The sequence below is a fragment of the Saccostrea echinata genome, unplaced genomic scaffold (genome assembly GCF_033153115.1).
Source record: "Saccostrea echinata isolate AGI-Se365-2 ecotype Australia unplaced genomic scaffold, CSIRO_AGI_Sech_v1 ptg000023l, whole genome shotgun sequence".
Lineage (NCBI taxonomy): Eukaryota > Metazoa > Mollusca > Bivalvia > Ostreida > Ostreidae > Saccostrea > Saccostrea echinata.
In genome coordinates, this window is record NW_026889772.1 from 9,580,001 (window position 1) to 9,598,060 (window position 18,060).

Sequence of the window (18,060 nt, forward strand, 5' to 3'; positions counted from 1 at the left end):
TCTTTAAAAAAATGACTTCAATTTGTACAAAATTTAAATGTAACGTCAGGCGGATCGATACGTTTTCGACGCAAGTCATTGTGACGTAGGCAACCCATTTAATACGATATAAAGTAAATTTTTTTATCCAATCAAATACAGCGTTACAACCAGAATTAAATTATATGAATACAAAAATAGGTCTGCTAGCAACAGGGTGCAATTTGTACCCATGGGAATTCCAACAGATTGTTGGAAGACCTGGTTTCCAAAAACCACGTAGATATTGTCAATCAGAAACTCAAGCATCTTTTAAATATCAACTTCAAAGTACTTGTATGTATTTTTTTTTTTCCTGTACTGCTAGGAGACAGATTGTAATATGGAATTTATTTCACTCGTGAGACAGGATTTTTTGATATTATAGATTAAATGTGATATCAGAATTTTAAGAAAACTTGTCTGTAATTCAAATGAATGAACAAGGATGTAACAAAATAAAAATATTCCTAACAAAAATTATTTTGTAAGAATTCAATTTTTCTTTAATTTTTTTACACTTTAACACTTGTTTTTTCCCATTTCCTTACTTTAGAATTTAAAATGATTGTTAAAGGCATCATAAAATCATATACAAAACAATGCTTAACTTTTTCTATGAAAAAATAACATTATTTAACCTGTTAACATACTAGTACTTAGTAGTAAATACATCGTTTCCGAACTGTGTGATATGAATGACATCACAATATCTCATATCAACGACCGGTCCCAAAACCTATATCATATATCATGTATCAGACTGGCGTGCAAAAATCCATATCAAACTGCAGGAAACGTTTTCATAACGTTCAAAAGTTAATTATCTCAATTTTATTGAAATATATATATATCAAGTATTCTATTTATCATATATTTAAAATATTTATAATGTGAGTCCACTCAAATTTGTTTTACGTATGATTCGTGCATTCCGAATTGCATATATATATATATATATATATATATATATATATATATATATATATATATATATATATATATATATATATATATATATATATATATATATATATATATATATATATATATCACATTATAAATATTTTAAATATATGATAAATAGAATTCTACATACTAAAATTCAAATCATATGTCATATCATCCCTCGAGCACCAAATAGGCCCTCGGGCATTCGCACCTCCAGCTGTTATGGGGCAACTCGGGCTGATATGACATATGAAATGGATTTAAGTATGAAATATTCTCTATTTATTCGGTATATTGTTAATTTTTTATAAGAATGTGCAACGTCAAGTGTCTGTGTTATATGCTTATTTGCAGCAACTTTGTCAGGTACATCCTTACAAAAAGCCTTTTTTATTTTCCTTAGTGCGAATGTCACACAAAAGCTACCATTGATGGTTCTTTCTCTGGGTGTAGATACGTTACTCTTGAGTGAAAAGAAAACCTGTGTAAGACACAGGAAGTGGGTATATATTTTCATGAATTTTGTGAAATATTCCGCAACAACAAGAATGTAGATATTTCCATTTTCTGATTTAGAACCGTATTCGTTTATTGAATCTCAGCCATTTTTGTATATGAAATACAAAGATTCAATACTAGTATAAATAGCCGGAAATATACTAGCACATCAATATTTAAGCATGTGAAATATGATAAACAAGGAGTGTTTAGTACCTCAAAGTGAAATATAGTTCTTTGGTGCATAGTGACATATCTCCCAATTGGTTCGGTACTCAAGAACATATGCTGAGTACTACCAATTTTTAAACTGAGGCAACTACTTACAAATAAGTTGATTCAACAGGGCTTTATACAATCTCGCCAAAAGCCGGTATTTCGCAATTTCTGTATACCCCATATCCTCCGATCGACAATCGTTACAGGTATAACCCATGCCCTCAGATCGACAATCGTTACAGATATTACCCATGTCCTCAGATCGACAATATCTATGTGGTTTTTGGAGACCAGGTCTTTCAACAATCTGTTGGAATTCCCATGGGTACCAATTGCGCATGGTTATTAGCAGACCTATTTTTGTATTCATATGAAGAAGAATTTGTTCAAAATCTTATACGTGAAAAGAAGAAAACACTTGCTGTGGCCTTCAACTCGACATTTAGATATATCGACGACGTATTGTCAATTAACAATGGTTATTTCCATTCTTATGTCGATACGATATATCTCGGTGAGCTTAAAATAAAAGATACCGCAGAGTCTGACATATCTGTTTCATACTTGGATATTTTACTAGAAAAGACGTTAATGCTAATCTAACAACCGCTTTATATAAAACGTGATGACTTACTTTTCAATCGTCAACTTCCCTTACTTGTGCAGCAATATATCTTCATCGCCTGCATATGGGTATATATTTCTCAGTTGATTCGATACGCAAGAGCGAGTTAAGTTATTGAAAAACAAATTGATGAAACAAGAATATCAGCAGTCTCGTTTAAAGTCGTAAGTTCTATGGTCGATACAATGATCTTGTCAGCAAATACAATTTATCACTAAGTCAAAAGCTGACTGACGTTTTTCTTACTTATTGTTAGGCCATTATTTACTGAATTGTCGAGGGATTTTTCCGTTATTTACCTATTATGAAAAGGAGCACACGGCGGGTGTGACCGATTGGCAGGGGTTGCTCACTCCTTCATGGCACCTGATCCCACCTCTGATGTTCTAGAAGTCCGTGGTTGCTCTGCTCCAAAATTTTTATTGTTAAAGGGAATTTTGAGCTTGAATACTGTTCGTTATCTCCATATATTTCATTGACAACCGATACAGGTATAACTCATGTCCAAGATCGACAATCGTTACAGTTATTACCCATGATCTCAGATCGAAAATCATTAGAGGTAAACACCATTATCTCAGATCAACAATCGTAACAGGTATACCCCATGTCCTCAGATCGACAATTGGTTGTCTTTAGATTGACAATTGGTACAGGTATAACCCATGCCCTCAGATCAACAATCGTTACAGGTATAACCCATGTCCTCAGATCGACAATCGATACAGGTATAACTCATGTCCTCAGATTGACAATTGGTACAGGTATACGCCTTGTCTTCAGATTGACAATCGTTACAGGTATAACCCATGCCCTCAGATCGACAATCGTTACAGGTATAACCCATGTCCTCAGATCGATAATCTTTACAGGTCTCCTCATGTTCTCAGATTGACAATTGGTACAAGTATACGCCTTGTCTTCAGATTGACAATTGGTACAGATATACCCGTCGTCATTATGATCTTGTCAACAAATTTAATCTCTCATTGGCTGACATGTTTCATAACAAATTATTAGGCCTTTAATTGTTTTTTTTTTACTAAATTTGACTACGGAATGTTCTGTCTATCTGATCAATACATAGGACTTACTGCGGGTGTGACCGGTCAACAGGGGATGCTTACTCCTCCTAGGCACCTGATCCCAACTCTGGAATTTCCAGGTATCCGTGTTTTATGCCCTGATCACGGATTCATATTGTTTGTAGTTTTTTTTTTAGATCAATCTCTGTTCGTTATTTTCACCTTTTTCATTTTGACAGTAGAAGTCAGTGATCTGAGGCTCATCTTTGTTTTACTTTAAGGTCTTGCAAGCTTCTCCTGAATCCTTTTTTTTTTGTAGTGGCATACCACTGCCTGATGATATAGTTCGTGCATTTGTGGGCAGCCTTCGATCTAAGCAGTGATAATTCTTTCATTGATTGGTTCCTATCCACTGAGTGACGTCTGATCTTTCTTGACATCATGATTACTTTCAGTCCTGAATAGATAATCAAATCTCCAGATGTCAGTCTTGTTTCTCCAGAGTCTTTCTACCTCGGTTCTGTGATGCCATATGACTCGGTTAAGCACCTCTCCTGGGACAAATAGAAGCATTATACATCTACAGTTGTCACAAATACTGATTCCTTTTTTGGTAGTTTTACAAGGTGGTCTTTCTCTCATTCAGATGATACATATACTTCCTCTTCCTCCCAAATTTTGCCAAAAAAGTCATAAAGCATAATGGCCACAGAATCTAAGTTTTAAGGACTTCGAATTCTGCAGGATGTTGTCTGGTCCTGGAGAATTGTTGTTTTTCAAGAATGATATAGCTTTCTTATTTTTGAGAAGAGTGCCTGAAGTTTATATCTAGTAGAATTACAAAATAGACAGTGAAGTAAACAGCACCGGGAAATTCGATATTGACATAAGAATGGGAATCGGAAATGCCAGACCACTATTTAATATGATGAGCAATATATGGAAAACAAATAAACCATGATGAAGACTAAAACAAGACTCTTCAATTCCAACATGAAAACTATGTTACACTATGAATCAAAAACCTAGAGAACAAGTGAAGCGTCTAGTCTTCATCAACAACTACTTGAGGCGATTAAGCCTGAGAAAATAAGAAATGAGGAATGATAGGAGAGAACAAACCAATCCCAAAAAGAACTTAGATTCGATATACGAAAAAGGAGTTGACAACACTTTTAGAATGCTGAGAAATTCTATACAGCTAAGCACTCCAGTGGAACCCATATGGAAACCGACTGGGGGGGGGGGGGACAAAGAAGGAGTGTTGTACAAAGAGTGAAAAGGGAGGATACGAGTGACACCAACTGAAAGGCTGGGGCAAGACATGAAGAGGTGGAGGGGTGTTGTTAGTGCCCTATGCTCCTCCCTTGATGCAAAAGGCTTACGCAAAAAAACATTAAGAATGCTAGGAAGATGCATGAAACATATGCTGATAATTTTTCGGTGCTTAATTCTGAGGAGACAAAAAGCAAACTTTTTATATATTTATTCTATATTAAAGTATGCCATTTCTGTTTCTTTGTTTCAAGCGTGCTTGAAACAAAGAAACAGAAATAGCATTCTTATTTTTTTTTTTTAATTAAAAAAAAACTTAATATAGGCATCTACCTCTTAATTTTTGGTAATTTTGTATGTTACACCTATTTATTTATTTATTTATTTTTTTTAATTTTTTTTATGTTTTTGCTCTAAACATATATAAATGAATAATTTGCACTACTATCACCTGATAATTTTCATTCAAACAGTTTTAACGTACGTAAGTACGTGTATATTTTATGTCACAAGAAATCACTGCAGGCTAGTGAAAGTCATGCTCGCTGTAGAAAAGGCTTTGTAGACAAAGATTTCAGAATGAGAAATAAACATATTGTTCTAAATATTTATTTAATCCATAAAATTTGAGAACAACACACACATACCATTTTGGAATATTCATTTACATCATGGTCAATCAATACACTATAAAAGAAAATTATAGTTGCTCTATAAGTTTAGTAATATAAATATAAATTTGATTTTTTTTTCTTTACTAAACAAAACAATCCAAGCAGAAAAATAATTTTTAAAATGAAGGGAAAATAATTATGAAGCCCAAAAGATGATAAAATTTCTAAAGGTAATTTAATAGTTTGGTATTTTGAGACATATAAGATTTTTTTTAAATACTTACTTTGCATGGGTTTAGGTAGAGGTGGCATAGGATAGGTAGGTCCAGGGTTTGGCATAGGGTAGTCAGGCATCATAGGTTTCATGGGCCTTGGGTTTGGCATTGGGTAATCAGGCATCATAGGTTTCATTGGCCCTGGGTTTGGCATTGGGTAATCAGGCATCATAGGTTTCATTGGCCCTGGGTTAGGCATAGGGTAGTCAGGCATCATAGGTTTCATCGGCCCTGGGTTTGGCATAGGGTAATCAGGCATCATAGGTTTCATTGGCCCTGGGTTTGGCATTGGGTAATCAGGCATCATAGGTTTCATGGGCCCTGGGTTTGGCATTGGGTAATCAGGCATCATAGGTTTCATGGGCCCTGGGTTTGGCATTGGGTAATCAGGCATCATAGGTTTCATGGGCCCTGGGTATGAAGGCCCAGGGTTTGGCATGGGGTAATCTACCGGCATCATTTTGTTCATCATTGCCATCATCATCAATTTTTTCATATTTATCATATTCATCATGTTGGACATCATATTTCCATTACCTCCACCATTTCCACCTCCGTTACTGGGGCCGTAAACTCCTCCTGCATTGGCACCAAGTATCATGGCGACCAAGCAGACTATGGACGAAATACAAGCCATCTGGAAAACATTTATGAAAACATCATGATAATTATATTAATATACTACTGGACAAAAGTTTCACTTTCCAAGTTTATTCAGCTGTTGAGTGAAACAAATTGCATGATCAACATGGCATTGACGTGCAAAAATTTTATTTGTTAAAATGTATTAACATGTTTTTGATCGAATAACATAAGATGTATGTTTTGAACAATAAGATATTGCATACAATAAAAGATACAATATATGAAAAACGAACAACATCATAATGTCATTTCATCTCAATTCAATCAAACATCATTTTATGTAAAATTCAAACATGCTTTGCTTGTAGTACGAAATAATTATGCGTATCTATCGTATGTATATCCAGTTTTAAGATGCTGTAGAAGAATGAAGAAATTAAACGACCCATTCTTAATTTGATCGAATGAAATATGGATATAACGATCAGCAACCAATCTCAAAAGTTCATTGAAACAATACAAATCGGTATCAAAGCAAACACGGACCTCTAAAAAACATCAGAGGTGGAATCGGGTGCCATGGATGATTAAGCATCCTCTGTCAATAGTCACACCCGCCGTGTGCTCATTGTCATGATTGGGCAAACGGGAAAATATGTAGACAGTTGAGTGTTTAAATAATGGCCTAACAATAAGTATGAAAAACGTCCGTCAGCATTCGACTTAATGTTAGATGGTATTTGCTGACAAAGTCATTGTATCGACCATAGAACTTGCAAAATGATGACTTTAAACGAGGCTGTTGATATCCTTGTTTCATCAACTTGTGTGTCAATAGCTTGCCTCGTTTTAGAAATTGTTCGTACGTGGAGCATGCTCTTGCATTTTGAATCAACTGGGAGATATAAACCTTATATGCAGGTGATAAGGGTATGCTCAGTATTGCTACATAAATAAGTCATCACGTTTGTCTTTAAGTTTTGGTGTTACATTACCATTAACGTCTTTTTCTAGTAAAACATCCAAATATGAAACAGATATGTCAGACTCTGTGGTATCTTTTATTTCAGTTCACTGGGATATATAAAGTCGACAAATGAACGGAAGTAATTATTGTTAATTGATAATAAGTCGTCGATATATCTAAATGACGAGTTGAAGGCCACAGCAAGTGTCTTCTTTTCATGTATACGTTTTATGATAAATCCTGCTTCATATGAATACAAAAATAGGTTTACTAATAACGGGGCGCAATTGGAACCCATGGGAATTTCTACAGATTGTTGTATGACCTGATCGCCAAAAACTATTAAGATATTGTCAATCAGAAACTCAAGCATCTTTTTAATATCTACTTCAGGGTACTTGTGTGTAAAATGAGTTTGTTTCTTCACAAAATAACTTTGCAAATGACCAATGACAAGGTAAGTAAACTTACGAGTTCCATTTTTATTGAAAAAGCAGCTGTCTATGATGTAAAAAAAAAAAAAAACATTTATCGGGGGGAACGGTTGCATAAAGTGTTGAAAAGTCGAACATTCTGATGTTATCAAATTAAAATGTTTTGATACTTTTGTATATTTTTAAAATTAAAAAAATATATATTTGGCAGACAAGTGTGGTATTTTTTTTTTAGCTATATTTCATAGTTATTTCAATTACACGTATTCAATTACAAAATTTAAGGGAAATAGTGATTCTTACCCTTTAAAAAAATTAAACTTCAAAGCGATCTCAAGGAAAGGGGGGATGAAGTAAATTAAAATCGTTTTGACAAGATATTTATGAAATCTTTGATAACCAAAATGCCCGTGTAATGCATGCTATCTTGATGTATTTCATAACATGTCGATTGGTAAGTTTTTTTTTCAAAGAAAATCAAAAATTTGTTTACATGAAAAAACCTTTTGTTTGACTTAGTTACATTGTTGTTAAATACAGCTACGTGATACCGTTCCGACAAATAGATTCATGAAACCTGTTGGACGACCACATTTTTCTGTATTTTGAAACCTGCTTATAGTCGAATTTTTACCTGAAAGAATTTCCGTAATGGTGTTATCCTCATGCTCACGCATTGTTTTTAATACCTGGTAGTATCCATATAGGGCTAGGGCTTATGGGGTTGCAACTGCATTTCAGTTACCTCAATTTTCCCCATGAGATCAAAGATTTGAAAGGAGATGGTTGAACAAGGCGTGCAGAATGCCCATATCTTCAGATATATAAAAATCATATTCAGTTTGTGAATTTAGTATTTACAGTAAAGTTCTCAGTTGAAATTTATGAAATTATGAGTAACAAAACTTATCTGAGAAATTTTTTTTAGGCAAAAATTATTCTGTTATTAAATAATGATGTGGTATTCGTAGGGTTCGAACCCTAGAAATAAAGATCCTGGGTGTCATTTTCCTTTGAGACTAACACCCTAACCACTACGCTACACAACTCCTAATGAATTGTGGCATTTAAACCATATTTGTGATATGACCTTTGACTAAATAGACTTCAAGTATTTCTCGGAAAGATGCGAATGCTTTGTCATGAAAGTGTGTTTTCAAGGTATAGTGGGTTTTTGTTCCATGTTTTTGTAAACCAAAATATGTGTATTTTTACGCAAAAATTTGAGGATAAACTTTCAAAAAAAAATGGTGCGATGACCCACTCATATCGAGAAATTGTTTTATAGTATAAGACAATGATCCTTTTCGCCCTCTTTAGTATGTGTATGCTATTTCATAAGCAAATTATTTCAATCTTTGTGCGATTTTTGCAAATTGTGGAGATTTTACATAAAGTTTACTTTAATGTTAGATGAAATATCAAAAAAAAAATTATAATTGAGATTTAATTTTTCACCTTCATGTTTGTTGCACTATAGGCATTTCGTTCGCCTTGTTCGCCCATCTTCTTTATCATTTCATTCAAATTTTATAAGACAATATATTGAATCAGCTGATATTGTCAGCTATGTCAAGCAAATTTAGATTGTTGATTATTCAGTGCAAATGTCTTTCTTGCCTAAGATTAATAAGATTAGTAACGAAAATATTGCGTTGTTCCGAATGTTATGTTTAAAAACTCTATATTTATAACTTACCTTGTATAGATATAAATATACCTGACTCGGAGTTGACAAAGATACGAGTGTCATTTGGAGCTCCTTGGCTACTTTTATAGAACTCTGAACGTGATCTCTGGTTTTCTCGTGAGGTGACAAAATGTTTCTTTTTCTGGGAAAGCAATAATTTAGGTGGGAAACATTCAAACATGTGATAGATCAAAACATCACTTCAAACACAAAATTAAAATATATGCAAAGTCACCTCCGTGTGTCAGAAAATGGTCATGTTCTCAAATTCGAACATGGACTTAACATCATCTGTTGGTTTGAGGGATGCATGCTGTTTGAATCTAATAAAAGCTATGGGTTTTTTTTTTTAGTCAATGCGATGATTTTGCCCACCTCGAAATACAATTAATATTAACCGAGCACGAACAACTTCACCAGAAAACCCTTATTTAATATTGGTTTTTAAATTAAAAACTCGGATGGGAATATTGAAGCTCAAAATCATTTGAATTTTCTAACTTTATTTTGTTCAAAAGTCTTCATAGCCGTAAACAGATATGACACATAGTCAGAGGTCAGTTTCCACCACTTTTTTCAGATAGCTGTAGATTGATTGATTGATTGATTGTATGTTGTTTTACGTCCCATTCGAGAATTTTTCACTAATGTAGAGACTTCATCATATACCGGTGAAGGGCTTCAAATTTTGACCTTTACTCGGCGCTTAGGGCCATTGAGCATTGAGGGATCTGAATCGTGCCAACGCCTGCCGTGACACGGGACCTCGGTTTTTAAGGTCTCATCCGAAGGACCCGCAACTTTCACTTCAAAGTGCCGAGCGCATTGCGAAGGAAAAGTTAAAAGTTGCTACCCATTTTTTATCGACTTAGGTCAGTCGCGGCCGAGATTCGAAATCACGGAACGAGCGCTCTACCGACTGAGCTACCGTGAACGGTAGATAGCTGTAGATGAGCTTGTGTTTGGTAATGTCTGATTTGTCCGTCCGCCTGTTTGTCTGTTAAAAAAATACCATATCGACATACATGGATCGATCAAATCTTTCCATATCAAACAAAAGCACTTGGTACACAAGAAAACTCTACATCAAGTTACTTAATTCCATCGTCGGATACCCATGGGTGATCTCGTCTTTTGAGTAAAAGACGAGATCACCCATTGGTATCCGACGATGGCTAGATACTGATTTCGATTGAAATCAATATTGCTAAGGTTACTAAATATAGAATAATAATTGAAATTCTTACTTCTCCTACAGTTTGGTATGATTCAATAAAACCTGATACAGAAGTAGGCAGTATTAAAATACTTAATTCTTCATATCGGTTTATGATTTCAATCAAGAAGTTGTCAAGGTTACTTCAAAATAAAACAAAATTTTTCAAACTTCATTCAAAATTTTACTCCCCTTACAGTTTTAGTCTAATTCAAATAAACATTATAGAATACACAAAAAGCCTCCCCAAGATGCATATATTTCTGTTCATCAGATTTTATCATGGTTAATAAAAAAAATAAAATAGTTTTTGAAATTCGTTCAGAATGATCCCCCCCCTCCACGTTTGGTCTAACATAAATAAAACCTCGTATGTACACAATTTGACTACCTCAGTATTCTACGCATGAGGTATTGATTTCAATGAACGACTTATGGTTACTTTCAAAACAGTATGATGTTTGAATTTATTTCAAATGCTACTCTTTCTACAGTTTTGTTCAAGTTTCAGTAAAACTTTCTACATAAGTAAACATAATTCTTGTTATCGCTTACTGATTTTGAACAATAAATGGGTTGTCTTGTTTACAATACATAGAATACGCCGTAATCTATATCTGTATGAAGTGCTACTCCTACTACAGTTTTGGTCTGGCTTTAAGGAGACTTGGTAAAAATTTAGAAAACATCGAAATACAATATTTTTTTTTAATGTAAAAAAAAAAACACCTCAAAATAAGAGGACAAGTCCACGTGTGCAGTATAGCTCAGGTTTCTGGTAACACCCATGTAATACAAAATTAACTTCATCATTCACAAAAATAAGCTGTCATCATAATTTATTTCATAAGAAATTGTTTATATATAAAATGTGATTGAAACTTGTAAAAAAAAAATAATAATGATTTATTTTCCTGAGAATGTTGAACATAATTTTTCCTTAATTTATTTTAACTAGGATAAGACCAGTACTGTGTGTGTGTTAAATTTTAATCAATTTTATCTGAAAGATAAAACAATTAGCCAGCGGATATGACAGAAATGACAAAGTTTAACACAGAATAGGTGTCGGTGAATGGATGTTAGGAGTTACCTAGAACAGTATATATATTGGACAGCTTAGCCACAAATGGTTCAGTTGGCGTCCATTAATTAACCAAAAGTGCGTGTTTTCTCGCACTGATTATTTCTGAAAATAAGGAAAAGTGCGAAATACAGATTCTGCAGACGCCTGGTTTGGTTTAAATATATTTCATTGAACATAATCATTTGGATTGGATACAATTTATTCCAACTTAAATAGTCCTTTCCAGCACTAAGAAAATAAAAATTAAAGACGGGATGTGCAGCAAAGCAATACAAACTTTATAAAGCTGTCACTATGACAGGGGAAAGAGAACAAAAGACATGGTGGAAGTGGTATATATATGGTTACTTGGTTCATCACCTTCTTTTCCACTTTCAATATATTTATGCACGGTTTAAACAATACTTACATTACTTGCTTACAAACAGTATCGTTTTAATATTCTATATCTTTTTTGTTTTTAATACATGTATACTTATGGTATGAAACAATTCTAGTCTTATTTCATAAGAATTTTTAGGGTACCTACAGTTGTGTTCGATGTGTACTTTCTATAGAGTAAAAGCAGAATAAGTAATACTTAAAAAAACCCATTTACAGCCAAAATAAAATTGCAATTTCTTCACCATAACAGTTAACATGTACAATAACATTAATTGCATTGAAATTACGCTTAGAAACCGTTCCAAGTAAAGAACATGTCCTAGCTCAGACACATCTCGAAGTATACTTTATTAAAGTTGCCAATGATCTTTGATCATAGCCTTGAGGACCCCTGCTTTCATGAAAACCAATGTATACACATCAAACCATTAGATTTACTCCTCCGTGGCACCTGATCCCACCTGTGATGTTTTAGAGGTCCGTGTTGCTCTGCTCCTGATTTGTATTGTTTGAATGGACTTTTGATTCTGAATACTGTTTGTTATCCCTAAATTACCAGACATCATCTTCGTTAGGATTAAATATGAAGATAAAGAACCGTAATCAAGCTCAAAGGTCCATCAGAACAGAGCAAACACTGGATAGAACGTTCTATCGTTAAACTGATGATATTTTCCCACGGACCCGGTTAAACGATAAGTGGTGAGGGCTTGTCCTGAAACACAATTAGATGATTCTAACTAAGCAAACACGAACCTCTAAAAACATCAGAGGTATAGGTTCAGGTGCCTTGGAGGAGTAAGCATTCCCTGTCGATCGGGCAAATAAAAAAAAATCCATTGTCAATTCAGTCTGAAATTAATAACTTGACAATTTGTATGGAAAACCTCAGTCAACATTCGACTTAACGATAGATTGTATTTGCTTACAAGGTCATTGTATCGATCATAGAATTTGTGAAATGTTGACTCTTTTAACGAAACCGTTGAAATTCTTGTATCATCAACTTATTTGTCAATGGCTTACCTCGTTTTAGAAATTGTCGTACGTAGAACATGATCTTGCGTATCAAATCAACTGGGATACATAAACTATATGCAGGTGATAATGGTATATTGCTAAATAAATTAAGAGAAGTCGACGATAGAAAAGTTGAAGTCATCATGTTTATCATAAAGTTTTGCTGTTAGTTAGTCATTCCGAGTTCAAAGGGATATATATCGAATCAACATATGAATGAAAATGAATATTGTTAATTGATAAAACGTCTAGTGTCTAAATGTAGAATTGAGGGTCATTTCATCATTTAATACTATTAGTCCCCCGACTTTGACAACTTGGGGGAATAAGCTTTGGACAGTGATAAACAAGAACATGCTCCAATGCGGGACATGGACAATTTAACACACTAGGAAAATTGCAAAAATTCTAGTTGTGCTTTTCACAATTATTATGTCGCATCACTCAGATGATCTACTGATGTTGTCCGTAAACTTTTGAAAAATTTCAGCTTCTTCTCAATTTTGGTATATAGAATTTAATATCATGGTCTCTAACTCATTGGGGCCTGAGGGTTGTGGCCAAAACCATCAAAAAAGTAGGTCATATATTGAAATTATTATGTGTCACATCTTTGAAAATATTTTTTACTCCGCTTTTGGGTATTTCACAGACCAGCTGTATGTGTGATTAAAATAACGACTTAATGAACTTCCAAAATTGTAAAATTCATGACCATGGCTCCTGAGCCCTTAGTTGATGGTGTGGACACTTCAATATTGTTGTTAGATGCCCAATAGTCCCTTGCAATTCGTTATTGGAGTTGGAGTCCCCAATAACGAAGTGCAAGGGATCATGGGCAGTGATGGGACAGGACTAGTTGCCAAAAAGTGTTTCTAAAGTACCATTCACTGCTACTATTGTAACTGTTGCAAAAACTCTATGGCTTGTGAAGGTGAAGACTGAATGATTCAAAGTGCCTCTCCCCAAATGAACTATAAGCAAGAATCCCCCCACCCAAGACACACACAGAGTTGGCAACTTTAAGCCATTTACAATGTATCCACTGAGATGCAATAAATCTCCTATCTGTCTTCAATGAAATAGTTTTAATTTAAAACCATAACTTAATAGCTTTAGTTAGATAAACATTTTATTTTTTATTTTTTTAATGATTCAGAGGCTCAAGCATAGATAATGCATACAATTTTTAATTCATTAAAATGTTAGTATTTTATAGATAATATATACTTGTTAACATTCAATCATATAGGTTTTTTTTAATTATAATTGTTCAGCTAAACTTGATTACACTAAATAAACACTAACAATACAGCTGCACTTTGTGCAAATTTCTTTTCTTAAATACACATACAGTCTGAAATTGACAGCAAAACCTGGTCACAGACTCTAATGGCATGTTTTATTAGTACATATAAGTATTTCTTGAACATCTATCAATACAGTTTATAGTAGATAACATGATATCTTAAAAGTATACTTCCTTTCAAAAGTTTACCCTTATTTGGCCCCTAACCTGGTCCCAAGGACTACCGCGTATATAAAAATAAATTCCAATACACACCATCCGCAAAAAAGTATAGTGCACATTTCACACGCTTATTACCACCATAAAAATGATTGACACATAATGATGTTCATGAGAAATGTTTAGAAAGCATCTAATTTCTGAAGATTATTCCTTGTTCATATGTGGATAATGTAAAAAATACGCTAGACAAGAATAACCTTCATATCAACACAAGAAACCTTGATTTAATCTGAAGAGGAAGAATTTCAGAATACTATCATAGCTTAATATTTGTGTAAAAAGGCATATTACCTGGCATTCAACATACCTAACTTTCAGTAAGATACATGTATTTTGATCTTTGTATTGTTCATAACCTGAATTGCAAGCTTCCAAATAGTGATTGGGTGAAAAAAAAAACAGTTTACAATAGAATTTTCGACTCTTGACATGTAATTCACATGAAGACATATTGACTTCGACAATCCAGAGGATACAGTTGCTACACATCCTCAACATGAAATTGTGTCTGTGGAGTTATAGTGGATTAGCCATAGGAGAAATAAAATTAAATGAATAGACGTATACAAACAAACTGAACAATATATAGTGCCTGCAGGGTGGAGAATGAATAATTACAAATACAACCTACATTATAAATATATATAGAAATTATGAGCATGTGAAAGACAACAAAAGGAAAACAAAATTACAAATAATAAAAATGATCTCATTTACAGAGGAAATCAAACTGATCATAAAGTGTTGCATTTCCCCTAATGAGCTGCAGTATCTATGCAATAGTCATGGTATTATGTGACACATAAAAAGCATTTGTCCAAGCACAACAAAAGGAGATCATCAACATAACTAACAATAACAAAAGTAATTTATCATGAAAAGTAAAAAATTAGTTCAATAAAAACTATAAACTAATTAATATACATCAAAGGGTATAATTATCATATGCTTTTGACTAAGAATTTTCATCTCTAAAGACAGAAAAATAAATCTTGATGAAATACTGATCCATAATTGTGAGGAAAAAAAGAAAAGACAAAAACAATTTTATTCTTCATAATATTAAAACACTTGGACATCAAATATAAATAAACATTGAATTTCTGTAAACATGTTTTTAAGTGTAAAAATAGAAAAAATCATGTTCTCATTGGTTCGAGTTCTGAATCATCAGTGTATTCTATGACCTCATAAGGTGAACACATGGGTAAACCTAACTTATAACACAACCACCCATAAAAACCTTTCTCAAAATCTAAAAACTCTATTTTCCACCTAATAAAAGACCATGAGATTTGAATAAATGCTGCAAATACTGCTATTCCTATAGAGCTCAATCCAACAGTTAGTGGAAAGGTAATGATGAGGAGAGGACAAATGAAGATCTTATGGCACATAGTTCTTTCTTCACTGTAGTATATGTACAAGTTGTACCACGTCCAGGCGCCATAGTAAAAGGCCACAGTTAATGATGGGAAAAAGGCAACTGGGCATAAAAGTACAGTCATCAGGGTTATATGTGGCCCTTTGGTGGCCTTACATAAACTGGAATCATTGGATGAATCTGGATCCATTACTTCAGTGTCCGTGTACTCAATTACTTCCACCTGTTCAGTGTTATCTCCCTTGTGAGATGAAAATCTGACCACAGGAGGTTTTGGCTGTAGAGGATAACTAAGAGTGACTTGATCTTTGTTTCCTGAACTTTCTTTGTTATTTTTGTCTGTAACAGTGTCTTTTATTGTTGTTTGGTCTTCTTCTGTGGGATTGAGAGGTGTATGTTCACTTTCTATGTCTTGGCTCTCTTTATCTATGTTGGATTCTGAAGCCATTGCATATCTACATTAAGAGAAATATAAAATATATACATCCTACTTTAACAGAGGATATCATAACAACAAACACCACTTACATTCAACAGTTTTTTTTTACTTTTAAAATTTTTTGCACATTTAAAATTTGAAGCTCCAAGTAGTGTGATGGTATTGTGAAACAGTGATAATTTTAACTTATAGCGCCAGGTCAATAATATTCAATTTTAATCTTTGGAAGAAATATTTTCCCTGCAAAATTATTAAAATAGTACGGTGGTAAGTTTAAGACACAGATTTTTTTTTCAGAGATACTGGGCAAAAAGTATCTTGTGCACATGAAATATTATCTCATGCACAAGACATATTATATTGTGCACAAGACATGACATACTGTGTGGGCACGACATAATATCTCGAGCGCATGACATTTATAATCTAGTGCGAACATAATATCAAATATGCACAACTAATTATCTCATACGCACGACTTGTTATCTTGTGGGCACATAATATCTTGTGCGCATGACATAATATCTCATGTGCATGACCTTCTTCATCACTGTCACTGGAGAAAATTTTATGCATCTGATTAATAAAGCGTCCGATTATGGCATAAAAAACACTAAGGATGGGGTTTGGGTTAAAGATACTAGTAGAAAAACATCTCCCTGTCAGAGTGCTTGCAAAAAATATGATAGGTAACACTATAATAGTGAGTGCAGTGAGCGGTGCAAAGTGCTGCTCGTCACTGTGAGCTCTTAAAGCAATGCCTGGGCAGAGAAAATTCGGACTTTGCACATTGATCCAAATGAAATTTTTTCCACAGTTAGTTACCTCTAGACCCACAATGCAATACTTGTTGTTCTTGCTGCTAACTTCGTTCTCACGGTAAACTAAAAATTCACAAAAAATAAATTCACCTTAATTTAATGGATATTGCATACAGATAGTAGATTAAACGTTCTTTGTTAAAATGTTGCACTTTTCACACTTCTTTAATGGAAATGCAGCTAACATACGTTGTCATGTGAAATCACAGTCTAGACGTTCCAAATGTCTCGTGCTGTTTGAAGAGACAGATCTTAAAATTAAGTGAACAACTGCGCTCGCCCCAACGGTCGAACCGTCAACATATTTACCTTGAAAATATATCTCGAATCAGGATACCCCTGGTTTCCTTATAAATTTTGCATTTTGTTTACCTTGTGCATTTTTGTTATATCGTGAATGGCCAATCTCTAAACGTAAGGAAAAGTACAAACTGTTCACATAGTACAAAGTACAGATGTGATTGACGGGGAAATCTAATATTTTTGAGAATTTATAGGATCTTGTTTTTCTTCATTAAAAAGGGGGTTATCCACACTTCAGGTGCCTGTGGTTTTCACCTGCACCCCATTGCAAGGGGTCACGGGATTGGTACAGGATTGGCTATGATATATATTTATGGAGGTTAAAACAACATAACTTTAAAGTTACCTGCTATCATTAAGACGGCATTAGGTCATGTACTGCTTCTTTTCCGAGAGTAAAAAAAAGAGAGACAATATGAATAGGTAAATTCGGGAAAAATTTGACGGCAATCAGTGTTTCTCAAATGTTTGAAAAAACATATAATTCGAATGAGAACGTTCTTTGTTCCGGAAAAGGAAGACAAAAATGAAGCATAGAGAGATTCAACTTGTTTTCTTCTTTGTAAGCATGTTTTGATTTATTTTTGGAATTAATTTTTTAAAGACATTTATTAGATATTATTTATTATTTTATTTATGGTTCTTTTTTTTAATTTTTCAGGAGTATTGCCTAAAAAAATTAAAACATTTCTGTGATCG

The 18,060-nt window shown here is 33.7% G+C and overlaps 2 protein-coding genes across 2 annotated transcripts; both read right to left on the reverse strand.

Moving 5' to 3' along the window:
• Positions 1-5,238: 5,238 nt before the first annotated feature.
• LOC133191433 (uncharacterized) lies at positions 5,239-6,139 on the reverse strand. Its single transcript, XM_061327191.1, has 2 exons — positions 5,510-6,139; positions 5,239-5,298 (listed from the first exon to the last, which is right to left on the reverse strand). Exons 1-2 carry the CDS (start codon positions 6,135-6,137, stop codon positions 5,291-5,293), a joined length of 636 nt encoding a protein of 211 aa, XP_061183175.1. The 5' UTR covers positions 6,138-6,139; the 3' UTR covers positions 5,239-5,290.
• A 9,211-nt stretch (positions 6,140-15,350) lies between these two features.
• On the reverse strand, positions 15,351-16,256 carry LOC133191434 (transmembrane protein 169-like). The gene has a single exon (XM_061327192.1). It carries the CDS (start codon positions 16,244-16,246, stop codon positions 15,554-15,556), a length of 693 nt encoding a protein of 230 aa, XP_061183176.1. The 5' UTR covers positions 16,247-16,256; the 3' UTR covers positions 15,351-15,553.
• Between the last annotated feature and the right edge of the window lie 1,804 nt (positions 16,257-18,060).